We start from the raw sequence: 22,356 nt of genomic DNA on the forward strand, positions 1-22,356 counted from the left end.
GCAAATGGAGACGGGGCCTTTTCAGTCACGGCACCCTGTTTGCTAAATGCACTCCCTAAGGTGGCTTGATGGCTTCCACAGCATTACTTCATTGGCAGCAGACAAAGACAATTCTATTTCCCAAGGCATTCCCGAATGGAAAGCTGACTTCTACTGAACCGGACCTCTGAACTATCTAACACTGTATTGTCCACACTGACTGGTAGCAGCAATCTGGTGTTCCAGTGAGCCTTTTTAAGTTCTACCTGGAGATGCCAGGGACTGAATCTGGGACCTTCAGCTTGCTTGACCGCTGGACCACAGCTCATTCTGGATATGAATTGGCCCGCATAGGTTTTATCAATGCTTTTTCCCCCTTGGGGTATGCAGGGGTACACATACCCCTAAACATTTTGTGAATCTAAGTGTGGCCTCATTGAGGGGCAGTATTTCAATATGAGTAGGAAAGTGAGAGTACCCCTAAACATTTTTTTAGAAAAAAACACCACTGGGTTTTATCTACTGGGCTGAATTTTGCAATGTTGAATTGTTGCAGCCGTTCTGCTTTACGCTCATTTCAGCTGTGATCTCACGTTGACGTTTTTACACTTCTGTGGTTTGCCGCCCCAGTAATATGTGCGTTTTAATTTGAAGTATCTGCCAGAGGAGGCCACTGAACCTTCCCCTTCCCCACCCCCCTGAAATCTGAAAATAGCGTCCTACGATCAGGACTCGTTCCTTCTCCCTTTTGACGCTCCGATTCCTTCGGGGCGTGAGTCATGCCATCATCTGTGCCCAAGATGACAGCCCCAACGTACTGCGGAGGGCTAAGACCTAAACTCAGTTCCGTCGAAAGCTTGTCCTCCCTGCAGATTCATCTGTCAAGTGAGCGGATCATTTCCTGTACATGATAGCATCTCCGCTTCCAAGACCTGACTCAGCGCCTGCCCAGATCCCTCCAGCCAGATGTTTCATAGCAACTGAAGGCAGAGTTCTCAGAGACCAGGGTGGACCGGGGGGTAGACTGCAACGTCATGGGCTCTGTCTACTTCTTGAAGTCTGAGGGGCTGAGTAAGCTGCCCAGCTCAGCAAAGTAGCCAAAGCTTCACCCCCCCTTCAAAAAACAACCACCCCTCAATGGTGAATAATTCCCACCTCATAAGACAGGCTGGCGAAGAGGGCGAAGGGAAGTGAGGTAGGATTCAGAGACATGGACTCAGGGGAGAGGAAATACCATAGCCAAACAGGAATTTTGCTCACTGAGTACCACCCTCCTAGCCTCTGGGGTGCTTTTTGGTCACTACCCTTTGCCAACTCAAATGAGAAAAGTTTGGATTCGAGGGCGCTGGAGAGAAAACCAAGTCTGCACATGGCAAACCAAGCTGAGGGACTATGCCGAAATGGCAATGCCAACTGGAAAACTCAGGAACCAAGAGGACAAAAACTTTACAAAAGAATGGGGAAAATGTATAAGTTATTTAAGAGACCACTGTAAGCAGATGGAAACATTGGCAGGATTTTGATTTCACTTGTAGTGTAGCAATTGCCATGGAAAATATAGACTGATATACTAGAGTTGGGAAGAAGATGCAGTTTTTAATGTTTAAATGAGACTCCAGTAGTTGTACGAACAAATCGGCCCCCGAACGATCAAAAACCGGAAGTGACTGCTCTGGTTTCCGAATGTTATTTTGGAAGCCGCACGTCCGGCAGGGCTTCAGCGGCTTCCGATTGGCTGCGGGAGCTTCCTGCAGCCAATCAGAAGCCGTGCTTTGGTTTCTGAATGTTTCAGAAGTTGAATGGACTTCCGGAACGGATTCTGTTCAATTTCCGAGGTATAACTGTATATGGATATGTATTCATATTTTTATAACTTTGTATTGTAAAAATCAAATAAAAATGATTTCAAAAAAAGAAAGCTGAGTCGGCATGCCCACCACACATTTAAAGGGTTTTCTCAATTCTGTGAAATGTAGTTTGTGTTGTCTACTGGGAATTGTAGCTCTGTGAGGGGTAAACTACAGTTCCCAGGATTCTTTGCTTTAACTGTATGGTGTGTATGCAGTCCAGGAACATCTGGCGGGCTGCAGGTTCTTCATCGCTGGATTAAGGAGATCAAGCAGGATACTCCACTCTCCCTCACGTTTCCAGGCGTTTTCTTTTGCCTCAGTGATTTCCCCATGACAGTTTAGGCTGCTTGATTCAGGGGTAAAAGTGGGTTTTCACAGGAAAAGCACGGGCAAAGAGTGGCATGAAGCGTTCAGACATGGCACTTTACAGTGCGAACCTGTGCTTAGAAACATGGCACAAAATGAAATCTGGATGAGCCCTCAATGTTCTGTATCTCAGTCATCATTGGGCTGGTGCTTGGATTTTTGAACCTTTGGGGATTGCATTTTTTTAAAAAAAAAAGTTGTTTGCACTTTTGCAAACCTCGAAGTTCCCCTGAATATACGGGCACCTCCCTCTTGTCCCTTCACGGTCCTGTCTGTGCTTCAATCCTGTCAGCCTTCACTTGCCTTTGCTCCAAATTCCTCCTGCTCCTTCGCTGCCAGAGTGGCTTGCGCGAGATGTGAGTCAGCAAAGGCATGAGGGGAAGCAGACAGAAGTCTTGTGAACTGTTGCAACAGCTCAGGGCAAGAGCAGGCCTTTGGCAAACCGTGGGCTCAGCTCTCCCCCACCAAATGCTTAGCGCTGGGGCCTCAGCATTGACTCAGTTTGCGATAGTACAGCTTCAGGAATGGTGCACTGTTGGGGCGGGCAGTGAGGGGGGAAAGGCATGGCAAATGAGCAATATGGCATGGGGTATTTCGGAATTGAAATAAAGTGAGCAAGTTGGAGACTTCAGTCTCCTGGTAAAGCTAGGAATGTTCTCTGCCTGGAACCCTGCTGCCAGTCATTGTGGCCAATAACTGAACTAGATGGGCCAATGGGCTGATTCGGTATTAATATTTTATTTTTTATACCCTGCCCAGAGGGACACGGGTGGCGCTGTGGGTTAAACCACAGAGCCTAGAGCTTGCCAATCAGAAGGTTGGCGGTTCGAATCCCCGCAACAGGGTGAGCTCCCGTTGTTCGGTCCCTGCTCCTGCCAACCTAGCAGTTCGAAAGCACAAAGTGCAAGTAGATAAATAGGTACCGCTCCGGCGGGAAGGTAAACGGTGTTTCTGTGCACTGCTCTGGTTCGCCAGAAGCGGCTTAGTCATGCTGGCCAAATGACCCGGAAGCTGTACGCCAGCTCCCTTGGCCAGTAAAGCAAGATGAGCGCCGCAACCCCAGAGTCAGCCACGACTGGACTTAATGGTCAAGGGTCCCTTTACCTTTACCCCACCCATCTGGCTGGGTTTCTCCAGCCGCTCTGGGCGGCTTCCAACAAAATATTAAAAGCACAATAAAACATCAGACATTAAATACTTCTCTAAGCTGCCTTCAGATGTCTTCTAAAAGTCAGATACAGTGAACCCTCCAGATACGAACTTAATTCATCCCGTGGGTCCGTACTTACCCTGAAAAGTCTGTTTCTGGAGGCGTCATTTTTGTGCATGCATGCGCAGCGAAACCCAGAAGTATACACCTCCAAGTTTGTCGCGTTCATAACTTGAAATTACGTTACCTGAAGGTAACATAAGCCGAGGTAGCACTGTAGTTGTTTATTTCCTTGACATCTGATGGGAGGGCGTTCCACAGGGTGGGTGCCACTACCGAGAAGGCCCTTTGGCTGGTTTCCTTCACTTCTTGGAGGGAGGGAACTGCCAGAAGGCCCTCGGAGCTGGACCTCAGTGTCTGGGCTGAACAATGGGGGTGCAGATGGTCCTTCAGGTATACTGAGCCAAGGCTGTTTAGGGCTTTAAAGGTCAGCACCAACACTTTGAATTGTGCTGGGAATCGTACTGGGAGCCAATGTAGGCCTTTCAGGACCGGTGTTATATGGTCTCGACAGCCACTCCCAGTCACTAGTCTAGCTGCCGCATTCTGGATTAGTTGTAGTCACCTACAACGGTAGCTCCACGTAGAGCACGTTACAGTAGTCCAAGCGGGAGATAACCAGAGCATGCACCACTCTGGCAAGACAGTCCATGGGCAGGTACGGTCTCAGCTTGCATACAAGATGGAGCTGGTACCCCATTCAGGACCAGGGAGTCCTCCATACAACCCCCCGTTCCCCCCAAACCGTACTTCTGTCTTGTCAGAATTCAACCTCAATCTGTTAACCACCATCCATCCTCCAACCGCCTCACATGTCAGCTCCCTATTTTCCAAAGGATGCTGTCTTATGGCAGGTCAGAATATTTGCCTTATCTTCTTCTTTGCTCTGCCTGGCAGCAAACACAACAAAGACTCTTCACAGAGAGGGGGGGAAAAGACCCAGAAAGCTATCTAGGAAGATTCATGTTGATACCGGGAAAGATCCTAGAACACATAATTAAACAGTCGGTCTGTGACCACTTAGAAAACGATGCTTAAAAAAGGGCACTGTGGTTACAGAAACAAGTAATGCCAGACGAACCTCATTTCTTTATTTTTGCTAGCGTTAAAAGGTTGGTGGATCAGAGGAAGGCTATGGATGTAGTGTATCTTGATTTCAGTAAGGCTTTCGACAACACTCCCCATGACATTCTTGTGGTGAAGCTGGTAAACTGTGGGCTGGACTGACTGAACCCAAAGAGTGCTCATTAATGGTTCCTCCTCATCCTGAGAAAAAGTGACAAGTGGGGTGCTGTGGGGTTCTGTCCTGGGCCCATTCCACAGCTTTATAGATGACTTGGATGAAGGAATCGAGGGGATGCTCATCAGATTTGCAGATGACACCAAATTGGGAGGGGTAGCTAATTGCGCAGAAGACAGAATCGGGATTCAAAATGACCTTAACAGATTAGAGAACTGGGTCCAAATTAGCAGAATGAAGATCAATAGGGACAGATGTAAGGTTCTTAACTTAGGCAGAAATAACCAGCTGTACAACTATAAGATGGGGGACATCTGGTTTGCCAGCAGTGAATGTGAAAAGGGTCTAGGAATCTTGGTAGACCACAAGCTTAACATGAGTCAGTGTTTTTTTGCAGCAGCTATTGCTCTTCTAGGCTGCATCAGCAGAAGTGTAGTGTCCCAGTCAAGGGGGGGGGGGCGTAATAGTCCCACTCTATTCTGCCTTGTTCAGACCACACCTGGGGTACTATATCCAATTCTGGGTGACACAATTTAAGAAGGATGTTGACAAGGTGGAATGTGTGTAGAGGAGGGCAACCAAGATGATCAAGGGTCAGGAAACCAAGCCTTATGAGAAATGGTTGAGGGAGTTTGGTATGTTTAGCTTGGAAGAGAGGAGACTGAGAGGAGATATGATAGCCATCCTCAGATATCTCAAAGTCTGTTACATGCCACATGGAGCAAGCTTGTTTTCTCCAGCTCCAGAAGCTAGGACCTGAACCAATGATGGTACGAGCTGTTCAACAGAGGAACAGACGCTCTCAGGTGGTGAACTCTCCTTCCTTGGAGGTTTTTAAGCAGAGGTTGGATGAGCTGAGATTCCTGCATTGCAGGGGATTGGGCTAGATGACCCTTGGCGATCCCTTCCATCGCTACAAATCTATGAATCCTTTCCAACCAACTGCTACCTAATACTATAAACTGGAGATTGGACCTGGGGTAAGAAGCCTTGCAGCAATCACCTTTTTTTTTGTTATTGGTGTATTTATGCATATCAGGTACTAGAGCTCTTGAACAAATTAGCAAATAAAATTAATACAATTATTGTTGTTCATTTCAGTTTTGAGCTGCAGGAGTTTGTGGCTAAGTGGCCAAGCTACAAATCATCAAGTCTTTGTTTTCAGTCTTCCTTTTTCCACAAACTCACCAGGTGGTCTTAAGGAGGACAACCTCTCTTGGCTTTAGACCCAGCCCCACTCATCTACAATAAGAAGATAAACAAGGAACTGGTGGGTGATGTTGGGACTCCAGCTCCCATCAGCCTCAGCCAACGTGGCCCAAAGCCAGGGATGATGGGAGTTGCAGTCTAGCAACATCTGTAGGTCAACAGGTTCTTCAAGAACTTTGAAAAAGATTGGGGAAAGGTTATAATTTACCTATGAGACCACTGCAAGCAGGTTAAAACATTAACAGAACTTTTACCACACTTGTAAGTAATGGAAAGTATGGATATTTTAGGATAAAAGTTTGGATAAATATTGATATGCGGTTGTAAATATTAACATTAGGACCCTTGAAAGGGATGGGGTGAAGTCAAGAGATTCAGAGCAATCTCAATATTTGGATTTTGAACTGATGTTTGTAATATGTTTATATTTTTCAAAAAAATTAATAAAAAACATATATATATATATAAAACAAAAAACCCCAGGTTATTCACTGCTGCTGTAAAGATCACAAAGCAACTGCATGCCAAGTGCTTTGAACCTCTGAAAGTGCTATGCAACTGCTAAGTACTGTTTTTATTCGATAGCAAAGTTTCCACCTTCCCTACAAAAGTGAAATTAACGCAAGCACACCAAGGACAAGTTTTCCCAAAAAAATATGTTTTATTTTTTAATACCATTTATAAAAAATAACTGTTTTTTAAAAATCCTCATTATTCAATTTTCTTTCTTTTTTTAAAAAAATCAATAACCATTAAATAGCCCTTATTATTAAAATACAGCAAATAAATAATATCATACTCCTTCATTTTCCTGTAGAAAGGAGCTCCCAAAACTCCAATGGTCAACATGACAATTTAAAAAACAATAACAGAGAGGTGATTAAGGGCGAGTTTGACCCTCCCCTCTCAGCCACAATGCCAATTTCCTTTCCAGGTGAAAGAAACAAAAACAAACAAAGCAAAAACCAAGACAGAAGTTTCCAGCTTCTGTCCCACAACTGTAAACTGTGTTTCTTCTGTAACCATCAAGTGTTCAACAAGTCAAGATAAGACATAGCACTAAGGGATTTCTTTTTCTTGCGGGAAATAGAGAGAGAAGAGAATCCTTTTATGTCATGCAGGATTCATGTGTGTCAAGGTCTGGTCTCCAGTTCCATCAAAAGGAGGTTACCCACCTCCCTCTTTCCCCAGTCAGATCCAACCTGTTGCATGTGTCAACTGAACAGCAACCATTGGCCAACATCCCTCCATCCTTGTCTCTCTGCTCAGTGGCTGCAGCACTCAAGACTTGGATCTGCAGTGGCATTTCAGTGCAATGAGATTGGTTCCTGTGCGTCTGGTGTCCCTGTGGGGTTTCGCATCACCCAGCTGACCCACCCCAGAGATGGCTGCATTTCAAGAAGGAGGAGAAGGCAAACATTTGGCTTTTTTTGGAACGTGAAAAAACTCGAACACTATATAAATAAACTGAGGTCAGAAATATCTCCCAGGACCTAGACCGTTAGCAGCCAAAGAGGGAGAGAAGAGGAGGCTAGGAGATTCTCACGTCTTGTTGGGTAAAAGATCTCCTCCCTGAGATTCAGGCAACCCCGGGACTTCTAGAAGAGAACCCAAGGAGTGGGCAAACCCACTCTGCTGACAGACCACATCATGGAGTGGAAACTCACAGGACACTGAACTCATCATTTCTTAGCCAGGAGTGGCTCCTACGAGATCACTCTTCACTCCTAGACCTTAGGTGAGCACCCAAGCCCTCACTGGTCCGAGATTCTGTCTTACAGTCAGGTTTCAGACGCCCCCCCCAGGCCCTTCACACCTGAACACTATAGAAATCCACCCGTTTCCGGCAGCATCTCCGCACCCACAGCCAATAAAGCATGATCATGAACGTCCAGTAGCCGACATAGATGGCTGAGCCAATGAGCAGGTACCAGATCTCGGTCTGCTTGGCCTCGGTTGTCCAGTCAGCCAGGGCCTCCTGGTAGATGGTATAGACCAGGCCTCCCAAGAGCAGCAGGCCCCAGATGGAGACAGGCAGCAGAGGCATATAGTTCCCCACCATCTTCTTCCTGCCCGAGGTGCCCCAGCTGCTCTTGTTCATCGTGATGATGGCGAAGTACTTGGCTGGCAGCAAGCCGCCCATGTAGAGCACGGCGTAGAGAGACATGAAGATCATGATGAAGTTCTTCCTCAGCCAGCAGGCGTAGAGGGCCTTCACGCAAGCCACCAGCTGGACACAGAGCAGCACCCACAGGATGTCCCACAAGTTCCCCCCGTAGAAGAGCCGCAGGACGGTGGCTGTGACGAAGAAGGGGAAGATCCCAGCCACCACCGACTCGTAGGTCATCCACAGGTGGTGGCGGTGCCACCAGAGGGCGTTGTAGAGCCACTCGCGGAAGTAGGACTTGGTCCAGCGAGTCTGCTGCGCCAGCCATCTCAGGAACACGGACGGCGTCTCCGAGTAGCAGCGGGAGCGCGCAGTGTACCTGGTACACGGAGGAGAAATTAAGAATATAATATGGTCTTCATTCAATTTCGTCTGGAACAGGGATGGGGAACCTGCAGCCCTCCAGATGTTACTGAGCTACAACCAGTGGTATACCACGGGGGGCACAGCACCAGTTGCCCCAGGTGCAGAATGGTTAGGGGCACAAAATTTCAATGCCCAGTTCCATCACTGGGCTCTGTTGAAAACAGCTTCTCCATGTGAACCAGGAAGTGACCTCTCCAGACAATGGAATGACTCTATTTTTCTTTACTCTGTGCATGCCTGCTCTGTCCATTTCCATCCCTCCCCCCTTCTACATGGTCCCGGGCACTGGCAACCCACGCTACGCCACTGACTACAACTCCCATCATCCTTGACCAGCGGCTGTGCTGCCTTGGGGCTGATGGGAGCTGGAGCTACCCAACAAGATGCTGTCTCCTTGCACCTCTCCCATCTCCTTGCCATTTTTCATTCTGCATCACCCTTGCTCCAGAGAACCCAAGTCTCCACATGTTCTTACTTGGTGGCATAGCCGATGCTCAGCATCCGGTTGGTGAGGTGCCGGTCGTCTCCAAAGGTGCAGTGGGTACCCAGGAACTTCTGATTGTACCAGGACTCTAGAAACTGCTGCAGGAGGTCATTCCGATACAGACCTATAGCGGGGAACAAAACAGGTGAGATACAAACGTAAGGTAAAAAGGTAAAAGACCCTTGGATGGTTAAGTCCAGTAAAATTTGACTACGAGGTGCGGCTCTCATCTCCATTTTCAGGTCGAGGGAGCCGGCGTTTGTGCACAGACAGCTTTTCCAGGTCATGTGGCCAACATGACTAAACTGCTTGTGGCACAACGGCACTCCTTGTTGAGTGCCAGAGCGCACAAAAACACCGTTTAACTTCCCGCCGCAGCAGTACTTGTTTATGTACTTGCACTGGTATGTGTTCGAACTGCTAGAAGAAGAGTTTGGATTTGGATTTGATATCCCGCTTTATCACTACCTGAAGGAGTCTCAAAGCGGCTAACATTCTCCTTTCCCTTCCTCCCCCACAACAAACACTCTGTGAGGTGAGTGGGGCTGAGAGACTTCAGAGAAGTGTGACTAGCCCAAGGTCACCCAGCAGCTGCATGTGGAGGAGCGGAGACGCAAACCCGGTTCACCAGATTACGAGTCTACCGCTCTTAACCACTACACCACACTGGCGTTGGCAGGAGCTGGGACAGAGCAACGGGAGCTCATCCTGTCACACGGATTCAAACTGCCGACCTTCCAATCAGCAAGCATGAGAGGCTCAGTGGTTTAGACCACGATGCCGCCCGCGTCCCTGATACAAATACAGTCATATCTCGGGTTAAAGACGCTTCGGGTTAAATCTTTTCAGGTTGTGTCCCACGGCGACCCGGAAGTACCGGAAAGGATTACTTCCAGGTTTCGCCGCTCACGCAGACGCTCAAAATGACGTCACACGCATGCGCAGAATCGCAACCCGTGTGTGTGCAGATGCACGGTGCATTCTGCTCAGGTTGCGAACGGGGCACTGTAACGGATCCCGTTCGCAACCAGAGGTACCACTGTATACAACGGGCTGGTAAAACATAACCAGCTTTCTGATCAAACGAATAAAACCGCTTCCTGTTGAAAGTAAAGAGGCGGAACCAACACACAGGGGAAGCCTTACCCAGAGGCCCACTGATACAAGAAACACAGTCAAAGTAAGACTGGCAGGCGCGCTCGATGTTGAAGGCCATCCAGTACCGCAAGCTGCTCATGAAGCTGATATAGGAGTCGGAGAGGTTAAGGATCCGCACATCCCCGCCGACAGCCCCGTAGCGTTCGTTTGACTCCAGCACCTTCACCAGTTCCAGGGTTGCATCTGGGGCCAGCTTGGTGTCCGAATCGCAAACCTGGGAGAGGCCAAGAGATGGAGATTGAGAAGGGACACCCCTAGAATTTGCCAGAGAAATCCAAGTTGCCAGAAGCTCGATTTACAGAACACGGGGAAAGTTAGCCAGAGCACTCTCGCTTTCAAAGGCTGATTCACACATCTGCACAGTCGTCACTGGAGAATTGTGACACCGAGCGATGACTAAGCTTGCGGTGAAATGCCCCAGCTTTGACACTTTCATAGCTTGGTCAACGCCACAATCCTTTCCAATGTGCAAATGCTAAGTGCACAATAATTAAGTAACACGAATGCATGTGTGAAGTAGCCCGGGGTCTGTGGCAAAACCAGAGAATGTATGAAAAGTGTTCCAAAAATGCAACCTTCATGTCTGTGACAAGTGTGATGCAATGGGGGAGAGCACAGAGTGTGTGCAGGGGACAGCCCAGTTTATGTGATTAATTGACTGGCTTGAGGCAAATCAGTCTATGCTTGCCTTGTCTGTAAAACGGGTGCAATTAATGCAAGGATAAGAACAGGAAAAAAGTTATAAAGCGTTTTGTAAACCCCCAAAGTTAGAAATGATACTTCTTTGGCTAATGAGTGATGTACAAATGAGGGAGAATGAATGGCTCATATTGCAGAACATACAGTGGATCAATAGTTTGGTTGAAGATGGCTGGGAAGCAAGGAGTGGAGGGGAAGCTTATGAAAACTAATTTGTAAAGCACAGTTAATGATATGGATGCAATAATCTGTTACATTGAAAGAGAGATAGAAATTTGGGTTATATGGTTAGCCAGGTAAGAAGCTGATGGAGATACAGGTGGGACCTTGAGAGTAGGGCATGATGGGTAGAGGTCAAAGGGCAAAACTTCACCATCTTGACGAGTTTTGCTCCTCATTACAACCCGGGGAAGCAGCTTAGGTTTTGCAAAGTAAGCAATGAGCTACACGTTTAATAAGGCTTAATAAGGATAATTATCATGTTGAACATTTTCCTCTTTCAATAATACTTCGAAGTGGCAATCCCTCTTGGCATCTGTATTGGAGTTGAAATCATTTCTATATATGCAATTGTTTTAACTGTACTTTTACAGGCAGTTTTAAAAATATACATTTTTATTGTATTATGTACTTGCTCTGAGATGCTAAAGAAGAAGCGATGCGTAAACAAAATTAGATAAATAGATTCATGTGGATTGCAGAAGCTTCCCCCTCCCCCTTGGTGAAGAATTGGGGTTTCCTTGGGACAAGGTTTCAATCTCTCCCGCCCCCACCCCCAGAGTATATACCGTATTTTTCGCCCTATAGGATGCACCGTCCCATAAGGCGTACCTAGTTTTTTGGGGGGAAATAAAGGGAAAAAAATTATTTCCCCCCCAGGCGTGGGGCTGGGGCGGGGGAAGCCCGAGCTTCCCCCGACCCCAGCCCCCAAACAGGCAGCTCTCTGCAAGCCGTGGGAGCCCAGCGCTGGCTCCCGCTGCTTGCTGAGAGGTCCGCGAAGCCTGGACGCGCTGAGCTCAGCGCGCGCAGGCTTCAGCGTGCAGGCAAATCTCCGCAAGCAGCGGGAGCCCAGCGCCGGGCTCCCGCTGCTTGCAGAGTGGTCCGCGAAGCCTGGACGCGCTGAGCTCAGCGCGCGCAGGCTTCAGCATGCAGGCAACTCTCTGGCTCCCGCTGCTTGCGGAGAGCTGCGCGAAGCCTGCATTCGCCCCATAGGATGCACACACATTTCCCCTTCATTTTTGGAGGGGGGAAAAGTGCGTCCTATAGGGCGAGAGAGCTGCCTGTTCTGGGGGCTGGGGTCGGGGGAAGCTCGGGCTTCCCCTGCCCCAGCCCCGCGCCTGGGGGGGGGGAAATAATTTTTTTTACTTTATTTCCCCCCCAAAAAACTAGGTGCATCCTATGGGCCGGTGCGTCTTATAGGGCGAAAAATACGGTAGTTCATAGGTAGCATGACTAGGCAAAACCAAGAAAAATAAATTCTGTACCCAGATAAGCTGGACTGTGGAAATTAAGCAAATTTACAGATTTTTCCGTATTTTGCACAATCGATTCTGCTTCCCATAGTAAAGTGTTAGGGGCCGCTCCCTTTGACTCGCAGAAGCACGCTCTCTTCAGGCACTGACTCGCACACTTCTAAAAGGTCAATCTTAACAAGCCACAAGGGTCTGGCTAGCAACTAAGCATTTGTTTTTAAATAAACCAAGTTCGTAGCTCTTATGGCATAAGTCAATAACTGGAGAAGAAGACGACTCAGTGGGATTTGTGTGGGTCAGGAAACAGAGGCTTCGGTGCTTCGCCTTGCCTTACCCTATCCCTGTCTCGGAATGCCGAACCCTTCAACCAGTGCCATATTTTGGTATTTTTCTGAGCTTCTGCAGAAATCACAGAATGCACTTAAGTATACACTTCAGCGGTTGTCAAAGTCTACACTGAGGAACCACAAGCTTCCTTGTAAGCTGACCAGGAGCACCTTAATGAGGTTAGCAATGGAAGAAGCAGTTGCCCATAATTACTGATCTTCCATGTGCAGCCAGAGAAGAATGGTGAGCATATTGTTGAATTGCACAGCTGGAAGGGACCCCAGGGATCATCTAGTCCAACCCCAGGATTCTCAGCTAAAGCAACCCTGACTGTCCAACCTCTGCTCAAAAGCAAACGCTGTGCATTCTCACTGCATGCAGTGAGGCACGACACATGGCTAGCATACAGGGCAGGGCTGTTCCAGAGGTGGAATGAGACAACCGTTTCAGGCAGCAGGCACAGGAGACTGGCAAACTCAAGCACCCCTTCCCTTTCCCCCTTAGGGCCATTCGCCCTCCTGTTTCTGCTGCTAGCACCTTACCCGTGTGGCAAGGATCTCTGCCTTTCCCAATATCTCCTCCCTGCTTTCTACTTTAATTCCCCCTTGAAGTTCAACAGCCTTTCTCTGCTGCGGGAAATGTTGGCCCAGTCCCTATCTCTCAGCCTGAAGGACATTGCGGGATGGGATAAAACAAACAAGGAAGCGAGACAACCGGACAGGAGCCATTTACCTGGACGTAGTCCACCGAGTTGCCCAGGGCCTTGAAAGCTGTGTACATGACTTCCCTCTTCCCTCCCCATTTCTGCATGATGCAGACACATCTCTTGGTCCGGATCAGCTCTTCTACAGCCAGCTGCCCAAGGTCGTCCATATCTATTTCACTGTAGACAGGCGGCTCATCTCCGGCTTGGTAGCCGCTGTCCCCTTCGTCTACATCCAACAGAGGCTGGTGGTGGTAGTTGTTCTCCCAGACAAATGTCCCCACGTCTTCCCCAGCAAAGACCTCTTGGAACATGTCCATCATGTACCGGTCATCAGGGCTGTTGCCATCGATCACCATGATGACCCGGAGCTTCTCTGGAGGGTACAAAGTTGCCTTAACAGACTCGAGGCACTCGCGGAGGTAAGCCGGGTCCTCCTGGTAAGCGGAGATGGTGAGAGCCACCGTCTTGGTGTAGCTGCAAGTCAGAGAGTCCCTCTTCATCCTCTTGTGCTCCAGGAAGGCAAAGAAGCTCTGGATGACGAGGTGGGCCGTGAGGAAGGCCCCGTAGAGGCCAAATGCCATAATGTGGTACCGGTCGGAAGCCAGCTGGTTCCCCGAAATGTAGGCCCATGCCAATATGGACAGTATGAGCAGCGCAAAGCCGATGGTGACGATCCGACGTCCGATAGAGACAACGCCCTTTGGCAGTATGGTGACATCCATCCCTGGAAGGAATAGTCAAGGTAGTGAGTGAGCTGGATTGTTCTCAGGAGAATTTATTGTCGATGGAATGGGGCCACCCCACAGCGTAAGTGCTCTCTGGGCAGCACACAAAACAAACACAACAATTACAATGCAAAACAAACTATTAAAAAAACCATTAAGCATGCAGATGGTATTTACTGTATTTTTTGCTCTATAAGACTCACTTATAGAGTGAGTAAGGGGAAATGTGTGTGCGTCTTATGGAGCGAATGCAGGCTGTGCAGCTATCCCAGAAGCCAGAACAGCAAGAGGGATTGCTGCTTTCACTGCGCAGCGATCCCTCTTGCTGTTCTGGCTTTTGAGATTCAGAATATTTTTTTCCCTTGTTTTTCTCCTCCAAAAACTAGGTGCGTCTTGTGGTCTGGTGCATCTTATAGAGCGAAAAATACAGTATTTAACATTTATCCACAGGTCAAGAATACACATGGCACTATTCAGAGGCAGTGGGGAAACATGATGGCTGAAAGACTCTGGGAGCAGGGAGGGCAGATTTGTGCCACCTGGACCCCTGCTCCCAAAAGCCCACAGCGGCTTCATGCCAACAGACAAGAGTGCAGAAATGTTGTGGGCAGGAGAACAGGAGGCGAGTACTATGGCAAGTTGTGACTCACTGGACTTTTCTTCCCCACATCAACAACTTGTAGCATGGGGGTTGTACCCACCGGCATTTGGGCAGGAGGTATAAACCTGGGACCCACTGCAGATGGCAGAAGGCTGCTAAGTGCACCAACCAGGTACAGTAATCTCAAAGGGGCAATAAAAAAAAATACGGTCTCCCCTTTTGGGTTTACACCCTGAGGAATGGGGACACCCAGCTCTGGACAAATTTAATAAAGACTGCTGTGGGGCCGGTTCTAGAGCGAGAGGTGAAATGGCTGAGGGGCTTTTGTCCCTTGTTGTTTCCCATGATTAACAAAGCCAGAATAAATTATGTGCAGAATTTAGGATCCCCCCCCCTTTTGCATAGTTTACCAAAGTCACATTGTTCAGCTTCTTAGCGGCAGAATCTGGATTTCCTGGGTGCATTAAAAATAAATAAATTTCAGCTTTCAATCCACACGGCTCTGGTGTTTACTGTTGGTCCCTAAGAGATGTAGAAAATGGCCTCACCTGCGTATCTCAAAGGGCGAAAGATTTGTGGGCAAAGGAACAACCTCTCTATGGGCTCAAAGCAGTGTCCTGTTTAAAGAGGAATGCCAGCTCCAAGGATCATTCTGAGATGCTCACTTGTAACCAGTGCAGAAGCAGAAGAAGGGGCATAAAATCTCTTAGAATGGCAATGGCGCCCACCTGAGAAGTGCTGGAACTGAGTTGCTATGAGTTCCCCCTGAAAAAAAGCCCTGGTGCTTAGACTTTAAAGGCTGTGGTTTCTTGCAAGTCTAGGCACAGACTACAGTGGTACCTCGGGTTACATACACTTCAGGTTACAGACTCCGCTAACCCAGAAATAGTGCTTCAGGTTAAGAACTTTGCTTCAGGATAAGAACAGAAATCATGCTCCAGCGGCATGGCGGCAGCAGGAGGCCCCATTGGCTAAAGTGGTGCTTCAGGTTAAGAACTGTTTCAGGTTAAGAACAGACCTCCGAGGTACCACTGTACTACCATAGACGATGCTGTCTCTTTCTCCCTAGCCATCATCTTGAACCTTTGGGGTGTGTACACCACCTACAGGCAAGAATGATGTACTGCACCAGAGACCCAGAGTTAATATACCTGCCAAGTTATCCCATCTTTCACATATGGGTGAGCGTATATGGACCCAACCAGAGGCTGAGCCATGATTTGCATTAAAGCCAACAATGGAACAGGGCTCCTGGCTAGCCTGCAACAACCCCCCACCCCCCAAGAAGAGGGCGATAGCCAATCTGTTTGGAGATTGCTGGTTCCACTATTAAATGTTTACACAAGTTTCTCTCCAGGTCCCTCCACTCCAAACTAGCCTCCTGGCAGGGGCTCAGGCTAACTCTATAAAAAATTATTAATAGAGCCAAGGAAGAGGCGTTTTCAAAAAGATTACAGCAAATGACACCAACGGGTCATTGAATAAATAAATGACAAAGTGCTTGACACAGTACATACCATTTGCACACCCCACTTAGCAAATGGAACAGAAATCCTGTGTTGTTGTTTTTCCCCTCGCTTGCCCCTTCCTGAGACAGCACATGAAAATCTCCTTCCTCCTATTTTAACTGCAAATATCAAGTGAAATCCTGTGCATACTTACTTAAGGATAAGTCTCACCGAACTCAAGTGTGTAGACATGAACAAGATTGCACTGCCAAACCCAGAATTCCTGGCCTCTCAGAGCCGCTGGTAAAATCTAGGGCTTATCCACACCAGACCAAAATGTGGAGCCCAGCCCAGTTTTGTCCCAGAAACTTTCCCCCTTTAAATGCAGAATTTTTGATCATTGCCATTTTGGACTTTCCAATGATAAACAAGCAAACAAACACACCTTTAAAGGGAGAAAAGTCCAGGACAGCACTGGGATGACAGCCTGTGGACACCCCCACATCAGTGAAGAAACCCCCCATTTTGTGCCACAAGCCTTTAGGGAGCCCTCTAGCTCATGGGTAGGCAAACCAGGGCCTGGGGCCAGATCCGGCCCAATCGCCTTCTCAATCCGGCCTGCGGATGGTCCAGGAATCAGTGTGTTTTTACATGAGTAGAATGTATCCTTTTATTTAAAATGCATCTCTGGGTTATTTTAGGGGAATAGGAATTTGTTCATTCCCCCCCCCCCAAATATAGTCTTGTCCCCCACAAGGTCTGAGGGACAGTGGACCGGCCCCCTGCTAATAAAATTTGCTGACCCCTGCTCTAGCTTAGGCATTTCTCTGCAAACCATTGAACAGCAAACCCCACACTCTAACCACTATACACCACTACTCCAATCTCTACTGCTGCTAGAGCAACCCGAAGCAACATTTGGAACTGGCCTTCCAAAAAGCCTGGTCCCGCACTCACTCAGTGGTGAACGCACACAACCATCGGTGACCCCAAACACGCAGCTTACGTGAGCCCAGATGATCATAAGCGTACAGACATACCAGGAAGCTGAATAAAGAGTTGCCCCTGTGGCTTGATAGAACCAGGGTTGGCCCCAGACATTTGGGTGCCGGAGGCAAATCAGAAATTGATGCCTCCCCCGTTGCAGTTTGTGAGGGGTGCTTCTTTATATGCAGCCGAGGCTCCTCACACCCCACGATCTTGATGCTGATCCTTGCTGCCCCCTTCTTCTCGATGCTGATTTTCACTTGGGAAATATTGGAAATCTCTCCTCCATGCCCATTTTCAATCCCCCTTTCTTTTCAACGCTGATCTTCACTGCCCCCTAACTTCCGATGCTGATCTTATTTATATATTTTTATTTTATTTATTAAATTAATTTACCACCCTTCACCAAAAGATCTTGGGGTGGTTCCCAGAATAAAATACAAGATAATTAAACCCAAACAGCAAAATAATACCCGCCCCCCTTCCCACAGACACATTTTAAAGGCTGTAGAATATTAATCAGCCAAAGGCCTAGTTGAACAGGAACCGTTTCGCCTGGAGCCTTAAAAAATATACAATGAAGGTGCCAGGCAAACGTCCCTGGGGAGAGCATTCAACAAATGGGGGGCCACTACAGAAAAGGCCCCTTCTTGTGTTTGCCACCCTCCAAACCTCATGTGGAGGAGGCATACAAAGAAGGGTCTCAGATGATGAACACAGAGAGGCAGTCTTCACCCTTTTCACATTGCTGCACTGGAGACCTAGTGATGAAAGGGGCGGCTGACAGGTTTGAGCTTCTTTTCCATCAGCCTCCTCTCTTGCTGCTGTGCCACCCTTTTTCCAGAGGGGAGCAGGCAGCAGTGGGGCACAGTGGGGGCAGTGGCAGAGCACGCCCCTCCGAACTCCCCAGATCCTGCCGCCCGAGGTGGATGCCTCACCTTGCTCATGGGCAGGCCGGCCCTGGTTAGAATTCCACCACAACCATTTTAGGGTGGAGTGGCTGCTATACCCACATTGGGTAGGAGGAAGTCCATTGTTCAAATCCCGACTCAGCCACAAATTCCTTGGGCAACCTTCCATCAGCAACCTGAGGTCAATACAGTTGGTCTACCTTTTCCTGGGTTTTTTGTAAGGTCCACTGCCGATGAAGCACTGCCGAAGGCATTTCAAATGAAGGGTCACAACTCATAGAATCTTAGAGGCAGAAGGGACCCAAGAGTCATCTAGTCCAACCCCATTGTGATGTGGGCACGGGCACCACTTTTGCCTCCAATATAATCACTTCCCCAAAACATCCCCCTAACCGTTTGACCACAGGCAGCGGTGGGATAAACGGCACATGTATGTATACCTGAAGGAGCGTCTCCACCCCCATCGTTCTGCCCGGACACTGAGGTCCAGCGTCGAGGGCCTTCTGGCGGTTCCCTCGCTATGAGAAGCCAAGTTACAGGGAACCAGGCAGAGGGCCTTCTCGGTAGTGGCACCTGCCCTGTGGAACGCCCTCCCACCAGATGTCAAAGAGAAAAACAACTACCAGACTTTTTGAAGACATCTGAAGGCAGCCCTGTTTAGGGAAGCTTTTCATGTTTAATAGGTTATTGTATTTTAATATTCTGTTGGAAGCCACCCAGAGTGGCTGGGGAAACCCAGCCAGATGGGCGGGGTATAAATAATAAATTATTATTATTATTATACCATGAAAAGAAAACCCTCCTTTCCACCACTTCTTAAAAGGTACCTTGAAAACTACAAAGAGCCACCCCTGGAGGATTGCTTGGAGTGATTAGACTTCCAAGAATCAGTGTTCTGGAGTACAGATCTTCCAGCCCAGCTTTTCAGGTATATGTGACAGATCAAAGTACCCACCAGACTGAGATAGGTTCTGCAGGCTGATTAAAATGTTGGCATCCCATCAGCATTCATGCCAACCTATATCAATCAATGTGGCAGCAGGCTCAGAACTCGGCAACCTCACTATCAGTGTTGTTGCCAGTCCTTTGTGCCAGCTCATTCACAACCAACATTATGATCCTTGGATGATGCTACCGAGATAAACTGGGGACCTTTTTTATGCAAATCAAGCCTTGTACGCGTCTTGCAGCTGAAGTCTTTTCCTTGAAGTGTACACAGCAAGCCTCCACCCCCCCACAAGCTGCCCTACACCTGCACGCTCCCACCTTTGCACTGACCACTAGGCTCTCCCCTCCTGCCCCCTGGGAGCAGCTCAATCACAGCTTTTCAAGTCACATTCCAGGTTGCAACCACTAACTGCTACTTCCAGCTCTGTTGCAACAGGGAGTGGAGTTTGGGCAGTAAGCGGGGAGGTGAACACGCACCTTATTTTACTCCTGATAAATCAACCCAGCCTAAGTATTGCAATTGCTCATTTGGACCAGGAACTCATAATTGGCACCTCAAAGTGCATTAAAGCAAAACACACGAGAAGAGAGCTCAAGGAACTTCCACGCACTCAGTTACCAACTCAAACGGCGAGGAAGGGCAGAAAAAACATTTTTAAAAAAGCTTTCCAACTAGTCTCTATCAAGTGATCTGAAGTACAGTATTCATATATACACAGGTCACCAGCCCCCACCCTGGTGTTGGGGCTTTAAGATCCAGTCACTCTATCCCTTCAGCAACATAAGAGCTTATTTTTCTAGGTTGGGGAGTCGGGGAAGGAGGGATGCAGAGTTTCAACGCCTCTGGAAATACCACTGCAACTGAAAGCCCTTGAAATATAATACTAACCCAACTGAAGTCCTAATTGCCCCATGCAGAGGGGCTTATTTGTAGCTACTAAGTGCTGAGTGAATTGCACTCTGCATGTGCTCAAGGGCGCGGTGGCTTTCTTTCTTTTGAGCGGCCATCCAGGGTCAAGCCCTGGCACCAATTCAGCATCAATTTAAACCACTAGCTCACACTCCCCCCTCTCTCTCAAAGCAAAAGACGCCCAGGCTCCCTGACCCACGAGACCTTGCCCCCCACCCAGCCACCCTCCAGCAGCAGGCTCGCTGTCCCGTCTCTCACCTGCGGCGCTGGGGCGGCCGGAGCCCGTGTGCGATCCGGGTTTGGTTGCGGGGAAGTCTGGTTTGTTTGATGTCTGGCGGGGAAGCTTTTGAATCTCGCGAGGTGGGGGGGAGAGGAGGAGGGCGGGTTGGAGGGGAGGCGGCCCCTGACGTGCGTCAAGGCTGGGCTGGGGCCCATCTGATGTCATTGGGATCACTCACGCCCCAGTAATGCCGTTTTAGGGTCTGAGCCCCATCCCGTGGTGGAACACGCCCATCCATTCGCACACGTTGCTTTGCAGCCTCCAAGGAGTCTCCGGCTACTTTATCAACTCTCAAGCTGGGACTTAACTGGAACCGGATTTCCAGTGCCGGAAAAGAGTGCTCCTGAGAACGTGCCGAGTGCACTGCCCCTCGAGCTGCGTAAAAGCGCAGCTGGCCGACGCACTGGGCACCCAGCATTAGAAGGGCGGGATCGAGGCTAGCAGTCAGGGGAGAAGCCTTGAACCCCGCACACAGCAAACATTTAAAGCCCCCTTCTGGGAACTGTAGTTTCGACAAAGCTACCGTTCCCAGCTCTCTGAACAAACGGATTTCCTGGCACGTGGGTGGGTGCGCTTTGACTGGTTATTTTATTTTTTTAAAGATATGGTGTGTCACTCGCGTTGAGCACTTTTTTTCCCCGTCTGGAGAATGATCCTCCTGCGTGCGTTTACTCGGAAGTAAGCCTCCCTGACCTTGATGGGTTTACTCCCGAGAAAGCGCGCACAAGGCGGCTGCCACGATGCAAACCTCTTCACATTTTGCAGGGAGGGTGTGGACAAACCCGGAGAATTTCCAGGAACAGCTGTCAGTAGTAGTGCTAAAGTTCTCGCGTGCCTTGTGGAGAAGAAAAAGGATCCCCCCCCCCCGCAAAAGCCGAGCGGGAAGGCAGGGGGATTTGTATTTCGTAATCTGGCTGGGTGGACTTCGGAAGAAATTTGGAGGGTGGGGCAGTCCAGCTGTGGGATGGGGAGGGTAGAGATGGAGAATAGAAGGTGGATTTGGGCTACAGGAGTGTGTTTGAGCCGGGAGGAGGAGGAAGGGGATCAGAGCAGATGATGGCCAGGGGTCAAAGATGTGGGTCAGATGCGTTACTGAAGGAGGCAAGTCAAGGAGCTGATAAGGGGATCCCTGGGTTATAAAACAGGGCCAGGGGCATCTGTGAGACACGGTTGGCAAACAAGAAGAAAGGAGCCCATGAACAGATGTTATGAGGCAACTGACACATCGTGCGTCAAATTGTGGATCCTCCTGGGCCCGTTAAGTGCCAAGGCCGTGAGGCAAGCTAGACTAAACCAAACCAGAAGCATTATAATGTTTGCTGGGCTCTTGTATAATTGTGTGGTTTATATCCCATAGAGCAAGAGACTCTTAATTTCAGGGTTGTGGGTTTGAGTTCCACGTTGGGCAAAAAGGTTCCTGTGTTGCAGGGGGTTGGACTAGATGACCCTCGTGGTCCCTTCCAACTCTACAAGTTCTATGACTGTAAAGTAGGTTAGGCTGAGAGGCAGAGATTGGCTGCTGGGAACTGCAAGTGGATGGGGGAACCCTGTTGGGCTCAGGCGCTGATTTTGGGTACCTCAGAGCCGACTGGTTGGCTCCCGTGAACGCAAGATGCCAGCCAATATGGCCTTCAAAAATTTATTTTCGTTTTCTTACTGCATTTAGCACCACCTTTTCTCCAAAGAGCTCAAGTTGGCATACACAACAACCCTGTGAGGTAGGTTAGGCGGAGAGACGCTGGCTTGTCTGAAGACACCCAGTGGGATGAGTGGGTGGGATCCAGTATTTTCCCCCCTTCATTTTTATTAAAGAAAAGGTAATTAAAAGTGCGCGCACGCTTGTGTGTACAAACACACACACACTTTTTATGACACAAGAAATAAAAGATAAAAGGGTGGCGATCAGAAAGGCGATCAGATCTTATCATTGTGTTCCAATGTATTATAAATATTGACGTATCCATAAATCTGTACGTCTACGTTCTTAAGAAACATGCTTATCTATATGTACTGTATTAATACATACCAATACAAATTTAAATAAGAGAGTTGGAGGACAACATATTCTTGTCATATAGCAACAAAAGGCACATTAAAGGTAAAGGTAAAGGGACCCCTGACCATTAGGTCCAGTCGTGGACGACTCTGGGGTTGCGGCGCTCATCTCGCTTTATTGGCCGAGGGAGCTGGCGTACAGCTTCCGGGTCATGTGGTCAGCGTGACTAAGATGCTTCTGGGGAACCAAAGCAGCACACGGAAACGCTGTTTACCTTCCTGCCGAAGCGGTACCTATTTATCTACTTGAACTTTTAC

General features: G+C 48.6%; 1 protein-coding gene across 1 annotated transcript; it reads right to left on the reverse strand.

The window, feature by feature from the left end:
* Positions 1 to 6,495: 6,495 nt before the first annotated feature.
* Positions 6,496 to 20,327, reverse strand: HAS1 (hyaluronan synthase 1). Its single transcript, XM_053398157.1, has 5 exons — positions 20,022 to 20,327; positions 13,260 to 13,957; positions 10,018 to 10,243; positions 8,863 to 8,995; positions 6,496 to 8,340 (listed from the first exon to the last, which is right to left on the reverse strand). Exons 1-5 carry the CDS (start codon positions 20,206 to 20,208, stop codon positions 7,665 to 7,667), a joined length of 1,920 nt encoding a protein of 639 aa, XP_053254132.1. The 5' UTR covers positions 20,209 to 20,327; the 3' UTR covers positions 6,496 to 7,664.
* Between the last annotated feature and the right edge of the window lie 2,029 nt (positions 20,328 to 22,356).

This window comes from Podarcis raffonei, chromosome 8 (assembly GCF_027172205.1).
Source record: "Podarcis raffonei isolate rPodRaf1 chromosome 8, rPodRaf1.pri, whole genome shotgun sequence".
Taxonomy (NCBI): domain Eukaryota; kingdom Metazoa; phylum Chordata; class Lepidosauria; order Squamata; family Lacertidae; genus Podarcis; species Podarcis raffonei.

Excerpts from the sequence above, each read along its gene's own strand:
- HAS1 (XM_053398157.1), bottom strand. The coding sequence starts at position 20,208 with ATGACATCAGATGGGCCCCAGCCCAGCCTTGACGCACGTCAGGGGCCG. Across the intron at positions 8,996-10,017 it reads TTGTATCAGTGGGCCTCTGG|GTCTGTATCGGAATGACCTC; the intron begins GTAAGGCTTCCC and ends TCCCCGCTATAG. Across the intron at positions 8,341-8,862 it reads AGCATCGGCTATGCCACCAA|GTACACTGCGCGCTCCCGCT; the intron begins GTAAGAACATGT and ends TCCGTGTACCAG.